Source organism: Periplaneta americana, chromosome 4 (genome assembly GCF_040183065.1).
Source record: "Periplaneta americana isolate PAMFEO1 chromosome 4, P.americana_PAMFEO1_priV1, whole genome shotgun sequence".
Taxonomy (NCBI): domain Eukaryota; kingdom Metazoa; phylum Arthropoda; class Insecta; order Blattodea; family Blattidae; genus Periplaneta; species Periplaneta americana.
Window position 1 is genome coordinate 177,021,988 of NC_091120.1, and position 15,705 is coordinate 177,037,692.

Here is a 15,705-nt window from a genome sequence, read left to right on the forward strand (position 1 = left end):
CCTTCTCTCTTGAGAAATGCACGCAGAGTATTGCAGAAAATGCTGCACTATCAAAACCCGTTCTGGTCTAGCAACACCCCAGTTTTTCCTTGACTATTCATGTCTCTTACCATTCAGATTGTTTTGAAAAGCCAGTTAAATAAATAATTACAAATTAATCGAAACATTTCACTGTACTTCATACAGCGAATTTCCAGCGATTTATTTGAGCTATCTTTATCACAGAGGGCCAACTGCCACTAGAAATGTTGACCAGCTTGATGCCAACTGTGATGGCACCGGCTTCAGGCTTCAGCTATCAAGTGGAGCAGGACTCCCAGGATGGCCAGCCAAGGCCTCAGGAATTGCCTCCACAAATTCCAGCTCCCGTGCCTGGTATGTGCTCTGTCTCTGTACAACATAATTTCCTGTTATTCACTATATTGTGTTGCTAATATGTTTTATTGTCACGTTGCAGTTGGTGTGTCTGAAGTATCGTTGCCCAGTGCAGGCGCTACCAGCACCATCCCATTCCTCCCCACAGAGATAAACGTGGATGAGCTGTTCCAGAAGCTTGTGGCTACAGGAATTGTTCCACAGGCAGAAAAAGCTGATGCCGATAGCAAGAAGGAGGAAGAAGTGAGGTCAATAAAGCATGTAGACTTCAATAAGTCTGAAACATTGAAAGTGTAAGTTACTCTGCAATCTTAGTGACAATATTTCGAGATTCAGGGACTTCTGTTAAGTGAAATATAAACTTCTGTAGGCTTTTATAAGAGATTTTATGAAGAGAAATAACGGGATTAAAAGATCACATTGATTCATATTTGTTTTAGCTCAGAATTTCTCAAACTTTGAGGGTTATGAGGGTTGATAAATGAAAATAACTTAATGTGTAAAAAGACATTTTCTGAGAAAAACAAACAAATATATTAGAAACGATAGTTCAAACTCCAATTTTTTTTTTTTTTTAATTTGATGATATATGCGTGTATATATTGTAATTTATGAACTTATCCATATATAGATTTGATGTCCACACCAATGGAGGAACGGTCAGTGCATCTGGCTATGAAACCAGGTGGCCCGGGTTCGAATCCCGGTCGGGGCAAGTTACCTGGTTGAGGTTTTTTCCGGGGTTTTCCCTCAACCCAATACGAGCAAATGCTGGGTAACTTTCGGTGCTGGACCCCGGACTCATTTTACCGGCATTATCAACTTCATATCATTCAGACGCTAAATAACCTAGATGTTGATACAGCGTCGTAAAATAACCCAATAAAAATAAAAAAAATAGATTTGATCCATATTTTTCTCAATATTAATCGTGAGTGTAAACATATCAAAATTTCTATTTTCAAGACACACAATCCAAATACCAAGCATTTTAAAGAAAGTATTGACTTTGTTCAAGTGTACAAACATGTCAGTTCAAACACAACACTATCAAAGCAAGCTAAACAGTTAGAACTAGTCGTTCAGATAACTTATTATTATTATTGTTAGGTCTAGTTGTGAAACTTGGACTCTCACTTTGAGAGAGGAACAGAGATTATGGGTGTTTGAGAATATGGTTCTTAGGAAATATTTGGGGCTAAGAGGGATGAAGTTACAGAAGAATGGAGAAAGTTACACAACACAGAACTGCACACATTGTATTCTTCACCTGACATAATTAGGAATATCAAATCCAGACGTTTGAGATGGGCAGGGCATGTAGCACATATGGGCAAATCCAGAAATGCATATAGAGTGTTAGTTGGGAGACTGGAGAGAAAAATACCTTTGGGGAGGCCGAGACGTAGATGGAAGGATAATATTAAAATGGATTTGAGGGAGGTGGGATATGATGAAAGAGACTGGATTAATCTTGCTCAGGATAGGGACTGATTGCGGGCTTTTGTGAGCGCGGGTTTCTTAAAAACCATGAGTATTAGTATTGTTAGTAAGTATTAATTAAATAATTTGTTTTACATTTGTGGTGTTGCACAGCTGAGAAATTTGAGAAACACTGTTTAACCCAATGTTTGTAGTTATAGATTTTCATATAGAAGATAAATTTTTTGAAGGATGAAGTGAGGCTCTTAGCATTTGGGTACTTATGAATTTCCAAATGAGAATGACTTTTTTTTTTCCCCCACATAATATTAAGGAATAAATTGTCCATTAAAATTCTGATTAGAAATTATACAATTTTTTTTTAAGATTCAACAAAGCACAATAACTTTTCTTCCAAATTATATAAAAATTAGCTGTCAAAATTATGACGCAAATAAACAGTGTTTATGTTTCTGTTTATGATTTTCTACCTTCATGAAGTTAATAGAAAATAAATGACAAGACATAGTTTGAGTGATGACGTTTATAATTGAATTATTATAATGTTCACTTTTTTACTTCCAGACGTCAACCAGGTGTGGTGGCCCTTCTGTACTCGGGCATTCAGTGTAGTTCCTGTGGTGTTCGTTTCCCTCCAGAACAAACTATGAAATATAGTCAACACTTAGACTGGCATTTTCGCCAGAACAGACGTGACAGAGACAATACACGCAAGGCCCAGAGTAGAAAATGGTATTACGATGTTTCGGACTGGATCCAGTTCGAAGAAATTGAAGATTTGGAGGAAAGAGGTAAATTCTATTGCACACTTGTTGAAATGTTCAGAATTTTCTTTCCCTTCTTCTTTTATATGATTATAAAACGAAATAACTCATTTCTTTATATGATATGTATAAACCTTTACTAAACCCCATTTTAAAATGTATTTGACAAGCTTGAAATGTTACCTAAAAGGATGTGTTCCGATAACATTTGAGTAAGAAATTTTTGAAATTTTATGAAAGAGTAAAGATACTTATTAAAACACTAGCCGTACCCATGTGCTCCGCTGCACCTGTTAGATATAAATATAAAGTAATTACATAATTAAAATAGGACGTTGATCCAGAGAACATTCGTGTTTGATAGAAGGATAAATCGTTTAATATGTTACTTAATTTAAATTGTATTTAAATAATTAAAATGCGGTCATTTTGGTCCAGAGAGCACTCAAAAGTTACTGTAATAACATTATAGCATTATGTCCATCTAGAGAAACTACACTTTCCAATGGTGAAATAATAATTAATTATACAAATCGGTTAATTTAGCTTTCGATATTACTTCATACAAACCAGAAACATTCTCTGTAGGCTATGTTTCGTAGCTTTCGATTGTTGTTGTCCAAGGCCCCTCATAGACGTAGTCATTTATTTTCATTTCATTACACCGCCTTAGATGGCATTGTATTTTAATTTTAAAACTCATTTATCTCATTAAATATCAGTCCTATCAAAATTTTGCAAGGGATAAAACTTATTGGAAATCATTTTTAAAGAAACTTCTATTATGTAACATACTTCACAAAAATCAATAATAAGCGAGATATTTCGATTTATTTAATTCAGGCCCCCTTATAACCCCCCTTTTAAATAACGTATTTTGAATGTCATATAGCCTAAAATCTAAGTTACAGCGAACTTAATTTATATTCCAATTTTCATATAAATCGGTTCAGCCATTATCACGTGAAAAGGTAACAAACATCCAGACAGACAGACGTACAAACAAAAATTTCAAAAAAGCTATTTTCGGTTTCAGGGTGGTTAATTATATATATTAGGATCAATTATTTTTGGAAAATCTAAAATTACCAGAAAAGTTTTGGCTACAGATTTATTATTAGTATAGATGATAATGTAGCTAAATTACATTTAGGAAACTTAAATACATTGATCAAGTTAAGGAATCTTCAAGGAGAAGACAATCTGCATTGATTCTTAAAAAAACGAGTGCAAACAAGTTAATCACAGAATGTAGGAAATTCCAACTGGTCTAAAGAAATGAAAATCTTTATTTTCTAAGTGAGGTTCTGAAGTGGCTGGTCATCATGCTTGATGAAATAATATGACTCCATTGTTTCATAACCTTTCTTTTTGGTCAGCATGTGATGGGATGCTTGAAATTGTGCAAGAGAAATATATGGTTAATAATAAGAAAGACACTCTTTCAGTTTTCCCAATAATGGGACTGCCTCATTGGACAAAGCATAACAAACAAACAGAAAAAAACACATAGGAAAAAACGACGATCAGTAGAATTTCGACAATAATCGAATTTAATAGTAGGCTATTAAAATATCGAACAACAGTTAAATAATCAAAGACGATAATTAAAGCTCCAAACGATTAGGGAAAACACAGGAATTTTACTGGAAGCAAGTAAAGAGATAGGTTTGAAAGTAAATCCCGAAAAGACAAATTATATGATTATGTCTCGTGACGAGAATATTGTACGAAATGGAAATATAAAAATTGGAAATTTATCTTTTGAAGAGGTGGAGAAGTTCAGATATCTGGGAGCAACAGTAACAAATATAAATGATACTCGGGAGGAAATTAAACACAGAATAAATATGGGAAATGCCTGTTATTATTCAATTGAGAAGCTTCTATCATCCAGTCTGCTATCAAAAAATCTGAAAGTTAGAATTTAATTTATAGAACAGTTATATTACCGGTTGTTCTTTATGGTTGTGAAACTTGGACTCTCACTTTGAGAGAGGAACATAGGTTAAGGGTGTTTGAGAATAAGGTGCTTAGGAAAATATTTGGGGCTAAGAGGGATGAAGTTACAGGAGAATGGAGAAAGTTACATAACACAGAACTGCACGCATTATATTCTTCACCTGACATAATAAGGAACATTAAATCCAGACATTTGAGATGGGCTGGGCATGTAGCACGTATGGGCGAATCCAGAAATGCATATAGAGTGTTAGTTGGGAGGCTGGAGGGAAAAAGACCTTTAGGGAGGTCGAGACGTAGATGGGAAGATAATAATAAAATGGATTTGAGGGAGGTAGGATATGATGATAGAGACTGGATTAATCTTGCTCAGGATAGGGACCAATGTGAGTGCTGCAATGAACCTCTGGGTTCCTTAAAAGCCAATAAGTAAGTAAGTAAGTAAGTAAGTGATAATTAAAGCTCTACTGTGAATAATTTTTGCAATCTACAGATTTTGCATTCATTAAATAAGTGAAGAATAAGGAATAAAACTACTGAAGTGATTAGGACCTATTAGATTGCAAATACTGCATTTTTAGGTTCCAATCATATCAATTTCTATCTTGTTTACATACTAGAATGTGAAACGTATGTAGAAGAAAATTGAAATTGCGTGGTTAACAATGTAAGAATAGATTAAGTCTGAATTTAAGAATCCAGGTGATTATAACAGTTGTATATGTTACGGTAATTGTTTCGTCATTTTCAGCCCAAAGTTGGTTTGAAACGCAGCAGGCTGCAGGAGAAGAAGAGAAGGAGGTACAAGAAGTTCCTAGTGTTTGTGCAGGAGAAAATCCTGAGGACACATTTTGTGCTGTTTGCCATGATAAGTTTGAACAATTCTATAATGAAGAAAGGGAAGAGTGGCATCTTCGTTCGGCAGTACGGGTAGATGGAAAGACTTATCATCCGCTATGTTATGAAGATTATAAGGTTAGTTTATTATTTTTGACACATTATATTGCTTTTGTTGTTCATTTTGGTTAATTGAGAGGTTGAAATTAATGATTTTTCATAGTTATAACTTCTTTGTGTTAGGTACATAGATTTACATTTGAAGGGTCCATGGAAAGAACACTTAACTTTGGTATTGACTTTTTTTTAGAAACAGATACCGCAATTTCGATTTCATGGTAGAAAATGCAGGGTTGCATAAAACAGGAAAGGAAGGGTTAAATGAATCACTCTTTATATGAAATATTTCTTTGACTTGTACTATCACTGTATCTCGTATTCTTATAAAACTTCTATACATGGATCCATATTACTAGTAGAGTCAACAGTGAGATATCTTGTTTCGTGTTTAGTGTTCCATAATAACATATTCCTAGTTTCTTGATATTCATAAGTTCATGTTCTTATTTCTTTACTATCCCCAGGCCTCTCTCGAGGTGTCAGTAGAAGAACCATCAACTGCTGAAGAGACCAAAGATGAGGAAACGATAGCAAAGGCTGATGAAAATAAAGAAGAGGAAAAGGCTGAAGATGGTGATAAGAAAGAAGAGGAAGAAGGTAAACCAAAAACTAATGAAGAACCGATGGATACATCAGTTCCAGAAGAAGAGAAAAAGGAAGACGTTGTCAATGGTGAGTGGATAACCATGTACTTGGTTGTGCAAGTAATTGTGCCCATGTTCTGTCTCAGATTCCGAAAAATGAGTAGTTTTGATTATTTAATAATAAACAAGCAAGGGATGTTGCATAATTGTTGAGTTTAAGAACTAGTAAAACATTATTTTGTGGCCATGGCTGACAGCTACTTACCAAAGGCCAGGGTTCAAATCCAGGCAAGTTCTGTAATACTGTACTTGTGATTTTGCAGTATGTTTTATTCAAATATTGAGAAATTCCCCTGCATTGTTATCATACCATCATAATGTCTGTGTAGCTTTTGTACTTTAAATGAAATTTTTAAATAAAGAATTATTACTTATGCATAACTTTTTATCATGTGATAACTGCAAATTTTAATTTTTCATATATTATACACATTGTTTTGATATAGAGATTATTTGAATAACTGAATGTTTTCTTACTTGAGAAAGTTGGAAACAGTTTGCTTCTATGAATACAAGAAGTTAAGAATTATAAATAATCAAATCTCATATAAGCAATGCTATAAAACTGGCTGTGTGAACTTTTCTAGTTTCTAATTTAAATAATGAAAACTGATTATAAAGGAAGTTACCAACACTTCACTTATGTGACATAAGATTGGCATTGAAAAAGTTAAACTTTCAGCCTTTTGACTTTTCATACACCCCTGCGTTTTTAGCCCAGTTCCATCCCTTGGAAAAGTTTCATGTCCAGGTGTGTGTATGTGTATGCATGCGTGTGCATATGAGAGAAAAAGGGGACTGATCCCTAGGTCCATTGAACCAAGGCCACGAGCTTCTCTCATGGAAATGTAAATTTATTGCATCCAGCATCAGGACAGTGGGAATGTTACAGTGACATTATTACTTAGAGCATCTGTTGCGTGTTATGTGTAGTAGTGACTGGAGACATGGTGGCAGGGAAAATGGGAGTTTCTCGAGACAACTCTTAACACCATATACTGTATCTCTAAAAATGTTAACACTTATATGTGCAGTCATCCAGTTTATGTTTATGTGATTATATGCAGGACCTTGAGGTTTTAATTTCTTCAAAATAAGGGAGGTCATATGGTTACGATGAATTTGTTTTCTTCTCTATTGTAAAAAGGGCTACAAGATTCAAATACTTTCTACATTTACTTACAAAATTAACACTGCAAACAAGTTTATAATCTTTGCTTTGTTGTGAAAATCTTTGTATACAATAATACCTGAATAGCTTGTGTCCTAGGATTATCCTTCAAAAGTCTTTATTCCTGAATGCTTTCTGCAGACATGTCTTTACAATACCTAGCTATTTACAAGCAATTTAAACAGATATTCCTCAAATGGTCGACACATGTGAAGGGTACACGGGAAAAACGAACAATGTCACATTTCCATTAAGGGTGAGATAATAATCTATTTCAGTACATTACTGCAAAATTTATTGATGTTTCTACTTGAAATGAAGGAAATGATGAGTGTATCCGTGGCTTTAATTCTCCTTTACCACTTTTGGTAAAAATAACACTGAAGTTAGTAACTAATACAGTGAATTAGATAACGACATCACCCTTACAGGAATTGTGACATTGTTTGTTTTTCCCGTGTACCCTTCATGTCTGTTTTGAACATTTCACACATGTTTCTAGTCGTTTTGTCTTGAGCCCTACCAAATTAGTAGATCCATTTCTTTGTTCTGGGGTTGGTGTAACAGATTCTTGAATTCCGAGTAATACTTGAGAACACCTTCTAAACTCTGAAGGAATTTGATAAACGTAGATCTTCAATCCTTCGGAGTTAAATAGAACAAATTATCCCTAAAGATATACTAGTATATAACTCACAAAAGTGATAATGAATACTTATCGAAACTTTGCAGAAACCGTAACATAAAAAGTCGCGTGGTTGACAACTGTCAACCAGAAGAATGAAACCTTAGCTACACAAGTTATATGAGCAACTTCAAGACTGAAACTAAAAAATGTTATTATGTGAGCTTGGTTTTGAAGGTACCTATAGCTTCACAGTTGTAAACCCTTTCTAGGAAATACAACAATGAAAAGAAACACGCTGGTTGACAGGTGTCCCCCATGCTAGTACTGAAGGGTTAAATATCAGAAATACGTTGTACTCGTTAAGGTAATGGTACAAAAGTAAATAAAAGTTGTTTCGAGCTTGAAATTGTGGTGGCACTGTTATGTTGGTTATTAGCAGAGACTGGAAGTTTAGGCATTATGAATCATTAAAATAGGCAGGCAAAAAGGCATCATAAATAGCTAAAATAGGAAGGCAAAAAGGCATTATAAATAGCTAAAATACGCAATAAAAGGCAATTACAAAAACCTTGCACTAGACCCACAACCTTGCACTTTCCACAAAGAGATTTCGGCAGCAAGAAAAGCTTTACATAAGTCGAATGCAAATTGAGATTTTCAACTCGATGTTGCAATTACTGTTGGAAGCAAAGAAATCTTCTTCCCAGTAGCCTTGGAAAGTGCATTTTTGTGTTTGGTTGTACAGATATGTTGCGATATGAAATATTTAGCTAGCTACAACAACGTCGCAATGAAAACTGAAAGAAAAATAACGTTAGACCCGCACTCATTGTTGCCTTATTAAATAAACACAAGCAATAATTAAAATGCTTACTGCTATACATTTTTGTACGGCAGCACTCATTGTTGCAAAGAGAATATGAACTGACTGAAAGACAATAATATACATTCGGTGAAGTCACTTTCATTGTAGCTGTTATAGAAATAAATTAAAATATACCTGTAGGCAATTTTTAATAATAAATTAATAAATAAATAATCAAATAAAGACAAAAAAAACATTTATTTTGTAAATTAGGCATTTATATTAAAAAAGGCAGAAAAGGGCAACATAAAACTGTGACATTTCAATTACAAAGGTATAATTCGTACAGATTTACTTTCAAAATGAAGATAGATTTAACACATTTAAAATGGCATTTTGCCAAAGTTCCGGTCTCTGGTTATTTGTGTGTATTGTCATAACATAAGAATGCTACAACCGAGCAAGATCACTCAGTAGCATGGTAACACACTAGACTCGCATTTGGGAGATCAGGAGTTCAAACCTTGTGGCTGACTAATCTGACGGAGATTTTTCATGGTTTTCTTCAGCCATAGCGGCAAATGCCAGATTTAAAATTTACATACCATGTCTCATCACTGTGCTAATCACCATTTTCATAATATTCATAACAATTAAAAATTGAAATCAGTTAAAATGAATACAAGTCATTATAATATATGACACTAGAAATAGAGAATTATAACAATAGTCCACGGCCAACTGATATACCCAAAGATTCTACACATGCAATCATTGGAGAGTGGTTTAGAGACTGCTGTTTCCGAACTGGAAGGCCATCCATCTAGCCCCAAGTTCTACAAGCAGAGCAGGAATAGTTCGAATGGTTCATATTGCCTCTAACAATGCAGGAGAGCAAGCAGGTAGTGACTGTGCCCCAAAAACCGCTGAGTATATTTAATTATATGACCCAGAGGAGAGAGAACCTACCTCAAGTTATAATCACATATGATTTTATTTTTTTGAAAGAATATTAAGGGCCTCATTTCTTCTACTCATTTTCCAAAATTATGTTGGATGATCTTGAAAAGTTAGACAAATTTTTCAGGTTGTGTCATGCATAATTTGAAAGCTCACTTCATAAACTTTTCAATGACACTTCTTCCACAACTGTATCTTTAATAGTCTTGAAAATATAACACTTTTAAAACTAGTCATTGCATCGAATTTTGACATATTACCGTACATACTCGCATATTTTTCGACTTTTTTTGCGTAAATTACGCGAGAAATAGAAAATACATGGTGCACTGTATATTAAAGTAATGCTCTTTATTGTAATATAAGATATGGATGAGAATCATCTTCAGCGATGCCCAGCCCCTTCATCTAAACCCACTGTGTGAGAAATATCAGAGAACAAGAAAGTTAATGCCTTTATTGTCATGAACTCAGCATTGGTCAATAACAACTCTATTGTAATATAGTCTATATAATATTATACATTTCAAAATGGTAAAAAAAAAAAAAAAAAAAAAAAACATAGTATTGGAAAACTCTCCACATGTAGCATCCTGAAACGAATACTACAATCACTAACAACCATCAGCAGTGGGGAGAGATGATTATGCGAGTGACGGCCTTGAAGACAAGAAAATGCTTTGTCACAACTGTTTCAGGTCAGATATCCCCAGGGGGTCAAGGCGTTGAGGCACGCCATAGTGAGGTTATCACACTTTCCTGTTATAACTAACCAATTTTAGATTATCTTTAATTTGTTGCTATTTAAAAATACGAAAATGTACTCGAAGATGAAAAAAAAATCCAAAATAGGTATTTAAGAACTTGAATATGGAACAAAGCAAGAGCGAAAATTATGTGAGTAAATACGGTAGTCAGTTTTCAAAAAATGATACCTTGAAAACTGTGGAATAAGTTTTGTTAAAATAAAAATACAAAAGTTGAGAATTGCACTTTTTTCTGATTTTAAATGGAATGACCCTATAAGAAAAAGTTAATAAGTTAAGATCCAAAGAAAGAAATACATTCACATTATTAAGTATTTTCTACACTACTGTAATTTAATTTGTAATTTTGTATAGGTCTACAGTACTACAACTTTTAAAAATTTTATACCATTCTTGTTCTTTATTATTTTGCAAATAAAAATACTGTATTGATTGTAGGACATAGCGAAATATGGAGTAAAATGTACAGTAATTAAAATACATACAATATCGGTACTTACAATTGACGGGCTCAGTGGAAAAACGGTACAAGTGATTTTTGAGAAAAACGAAATTAGTGCAAGAACTCTTACCTGAAATCGTTACCTGTGTAGTTGCTTGTAGCCAGAATTTCATATATTAACACCACCTATTTGTGCTAAAGTGCACTGTTGAATACTTTTCAGAAGCATGGTTATGGGTTAGAATTCTCCTGCCTACGAAATGAATGTTTGTTTATCAATGTTGATTCACATTGTTTTCTTAGGTTAAGACCTAGCATCATGGCAGTGCTTTATCTGTAGAGTATAGGTCGAAAAATCACATGGCTTAGAAAACATATCAGGAATAGGAGTATGAAAAAGGAGCAGTAGATAGAACATTGTATAATTGATAGCTATGTCATTCTGTTCTGGACTGTAGCAACTGCTTCTCTCCTCTCAGTTTCTATAACATTTGCGATATCTTTCTTAATCCATATCAAATTTATTACAACCTACAATAACAGAATTATTGCATGTAAAATGTTTCGGGCCTATAAAAATTGAATTTTGGATAAAAAAAATACATACTAGTAGGTAGGATTTTTATTTTCTTAATTATTTTCTTAGTTTTATTATAATTATATATTTTATCCATACCAAGAGGAGTAAAAAAAAAAAACAAGTCATTTACCATCCATGTGTTGCTCACTTGAGTGAGAGGTATAATTCAACTGATCACACATAGGAGAAAAGGGGTTTGTTTTTTGGTGCCTGCAGATCAGTGTATAAATATACTACTCTACGTATTACTCTGTGAAAAGATTTATTAAACCTACATACTTAGACTTCAACAAACAAAATTTGTTAATACAATCGCAAGAGAAAAATGGAACTCTCCCACAGTTAATTCCTGATTTACCACGTAAATTGTCTGTAGCTGCATTTAGATTGGCAACAGGCCATGACTGTTTGGCCAAACACCTACATAGAAATGGAATATATCAGTCCCCTAACTGCCCATTGTGCAACTCCAACCAAGAAGTGGATTTGGAACACCTCAAAATCTGTGCTTCAGTGGCTGACCATGATAATATCTTTGAAAAATATTGGAGTGCAAGAGATCAAATGATTTTATTGTCAAACGCCTGGCATTAGAAAACAACAACATATACTACTGACATTTTAAAACAATATATGACATCCCAAGATATTAAAAATATTTAAATATCTTACAGAAATCCATAGGCATTTTACATAATCATTAATATAAGGCTTAAATTTCTAAACTGCATATTGTACTATGATTACTACCTATTACATTGATATATATCTTATTTCTCTCTATTCAATATGTATTTTTCTGAAATTGTTTTCCGGACCTATATGGTCATCTGTTATAGCAGGCGGATGTATTAATAATAATAAATTTCATAAACTATGTTGTTAATGTTTCTAAATTTGCACTTTTTGTAAATTTGTTTTTCTTAAAAAAAAAAAGTCCTACACAACACAAATTATATTTCACATTAGACATTTTTTTAGTATGTGTAGTTTCCAGGAGAGCTACATTATCTTTCCAGGGGTTATTTTTGAGATAATTTAATATAAATATTCTATATTCCCAATCTAGTTAATAATGTAGTGACATTATTTCTGTTTTGGTAGGACACATTCACACACAGCATTTCAATAATGAAATATGGTACATTTCAATGTCTAGAATATACTGATGTGATCATTGTCGATGGCACCAAAATTACGAACGTTTGCGTGATCAACTTTTTAATTTTTTTTTTTTATTATGTGTACATTTGTTATTTGTCTGACAGAGGGATAATTCTCCTTTCGACTTCTTGGCATTAGTTTGTTATCTGTTGGCCTGTATACTTTCGCAAATCTCAGAGGCATGCATTTTATATATGGCATACCTGAAGCAGAATGGTGGTACAAAGTATGCTTTCCAATAGGATGATATCCAGCTCGAAAAATGTTGAAATGAATTCATCTGCGACTAGGAGAGATAAACTGCATCCACAATAGCGGCTAAATGAAAACATTTAACTCACTACATACAAACACTGTTCTAAATCTTGACATCAGCTCAAGTGTTAGTGCACTTGTCTTTCATCCAGGTTGCCTGGGTTCGATACCTGGCCACATCATGATGGATAGATAGATAGATTTACTGATATTAGCTCACAAAAGTGCAAACTTAATAATTTAAAAAAAAAAGATCTATATACAAAAGTAATTACACATAATAAATATACAATTTCCTAAACAAATTAATTTATCGCAAAACTCAGTAATTATTTGTTTAAACTTGCACTTACGTCTAGTTTTAGTGCAACATCATGATGGAAAAGACTGTGCACAGCATATAAAATATTAGTTTTGGGAATTAATGAAAAGATATCTTTTTTCTGAAGTTTTAAAAGGATTTTTATATATCTCGGCTTACTCCTGTTTCCCCTCTATTACTCCACCAACTCTCTCCACATTTCCCTTATTTCTCCTGTCATCTGCAGTAGTTGGGAAGTCAGGTTCCTGAGTCAGATATAAGAAGGGCTTGAACCTAACAGGTACTCGTCTGAGGATGTGACCTGGCTGTCAGGGCTGAGGCATGATGGTCCACTTGTCAGCATCGGAATCACAAATGCCATCTGTCAGACTTAGACAATCAGTGCATAATATTATATAGGGTGCACAATGGGCCAAAGCAATCAAGTCCCAGGACTGGCCCTTGAAAATCCAAATCAAACCAAAGCCCATTCAGGAATTGTTTTGACCAATCCTTTTTTTTTTTCTTCTTCGAAGTTTTGGTCAAACATTTTATACATTCTGTATATCAAGGTATCAGAGTAGTCTAATGTTATTGTTCCTTTAAAGCATTAAGGTCTTTCATATAAAAGTTGAATATTCTTTCACATAAGGGTGGATTTAATTTGCTAATGAAGCTATTAGCAGAATGTTTATTTTTTAGTTGAGGGAGCCATTCTTTATCTACTGTAAAATTAAATACCTGAGAGTAAACGTCCCTTAATGTTAGCGTAAGTATAAATTCTGTATTTTCCTTGTTCTTATATTTATTTGTATATTTCTTGTAGGTGATGAGGTAAAGTCGGAAGAAAGTAAAGAAAACAGCGAAAAAGTTGAAGATATTGAAGGTCAGCTGAAGGATGTAAACCTCGAGGCTCCACCAGAGGAAACTGCAATAAAACCAGAGCCAGAAGATCAAGAGGATGTTAAAGATGAAGGACTAAGCAGTGATATTAAGACTGAACCAGAAGAAAAGGACGCTGAGGAAGCGACTGTGGAGGAGGAAGCTGTGGAGCCTATTGCTACAGCTGTCGATACTACGCATGCAGCGGTAGCATGCTCTATTGACGGTAATGTGCAATTTGAAGATTCCCTGCAGATAACGTCGGGCCCTATTCCAGGTAAGATAAAGATAAATATAACGAAATCCCTTCCTGTTGTGGCAGTGAAGGAATCCCAGGCTCAAGGAGAAGCAGAGGCTACCGTGACCGAAGAAAGCACGGATAATGAGTCCAGCACAGTGCCTGTTGAGACAACCAGGGAAACTAGGGAGGAAGTAATACAAGAGGAAGACGTAAATTCTGGAGAACCTCCTCCCCCTGGAGTCGAACCTGTACAGTTAAAACCTCGATTAGTCGGACGAAAACTAACAGAGTTACCCCCAGTGATGAAAGGTACAGAGCTTTCCGGATTATGTTCTATAATGTGAAGTGTGTCATAGCGTACGTTTTACGACATCGAACGTTGAATATGTGAGTGCACAATTGGATTTGTGTGATTGAATGTGTGAAAGTGACATTAGCGAAGAATGTGATAAAAAAAAACCCTATGACTTTAAATGAACCGAAAAAAACGAATGCATTTTATTTAGAAAATTGCATAGCACTGAAGTTCATTTTTGCATTTTGGAAGAAAAAAAAAAGTGTCGTGATTTTTTATTGAACATTTTAGTTATAGACTGTAAAAAGAATCGTTTCATTTTACCATGTAAAGCTATGGTTTGTATATATTAGTAATTTTTGGAAAAAAAATTATTTTGTTATAAAAAATAGTATCCTTTTCCTGCTTCTCATCCCTATTAACATTACAATGTGTCTTTGATTCTGCAAATTAATCAGGATGGTTATTATTAGTTTCATGGAGAATTTCCTACATCCTAATGTTCCTTCATTCCATGTAATGATATATTATATAATCATGTGCTTGAGAAACCCCATCATTGTCTTGCTTTTCTTGTCATGAGAATAGTAAGTGGCAAGTAGATACTAAGAAGAGTTAAGTTAATAAACAAGAATTAAGTGAAAAAGCTGTATTATTTACAAATACTTCTAAACCTCATCCTTTTCCTATATTTTGTGTCCATGAAGACTTGCATTTATGAATCTACAAGAACTCTTGTTGCCGAGAAAGATCCTGATGTAAACATACGAAGACGACATTTCTTTCATTACATTAGTGGACAGTGATTAATTCTAAATCAAATATGTGTCTAGCCAGCAATTGTTTATTGCAGTGTCTAAAGCACGTAGTTTTAATGTCCTATGGGAGAAAAAATTGTAGGTTTGAATCCCTCCTTGGGCATTAATAGTTTTTCATATGAATATGATATTGCTAGTATCAAATAGACACTCAGTGTCATAGATTTCAAATCATAAGTCTCATCATGTGCTCATATAGTAAAAATAAAAACTGATAAAGATGTGAAAATAACAATTCATATTTTACATGA

The 15,705-nt window shown here is 33.9% G+C and overlaps 1 protein-coding gene across 9 annotated transcripts in view; it reads left to right on the forward strand.

Annotated features, from left to right (window-relative positions):
* Positions 1–15,362, forward strand: part of LOC138698474 (pre-mRNA cleavage complex 2 protein Pcf11-like) — a 169,922-nt gene extending 154,560 nt beyond the window's left edge. For all 9 annotated transcript variants that reach the window (XM_069824418.1, XM_069824422.1, XM_069824423.1 and 6 more), the window contains 6 exons: positions 226–375; positions 458–668; positions 2,383–2,609; positions 5,296–5,519; positions 5,966–6,173; positions 14,045–15,362. In XM_069824418.1, the coding sequence (XP_069680519.1) occupies positions 226–375; positions 458–668; positions 2,383–2,609; positions 5,296–5,519; positions 5,966–6,173; positions 14,045–14,685 (1,661 nt within the window). In that variant the 3' untranslated portion in view covers positions 14,686–15,362. The remainder of the gene's footprint in view (positions 1–225; positions 376–457; positions 669–2,382; positions 2,610–5,295; positions 5,520–5,965; positions 6,174–14,044) is intronic.
* Positions 15,363–15,705: the final 343 nt, after the last annotated feature.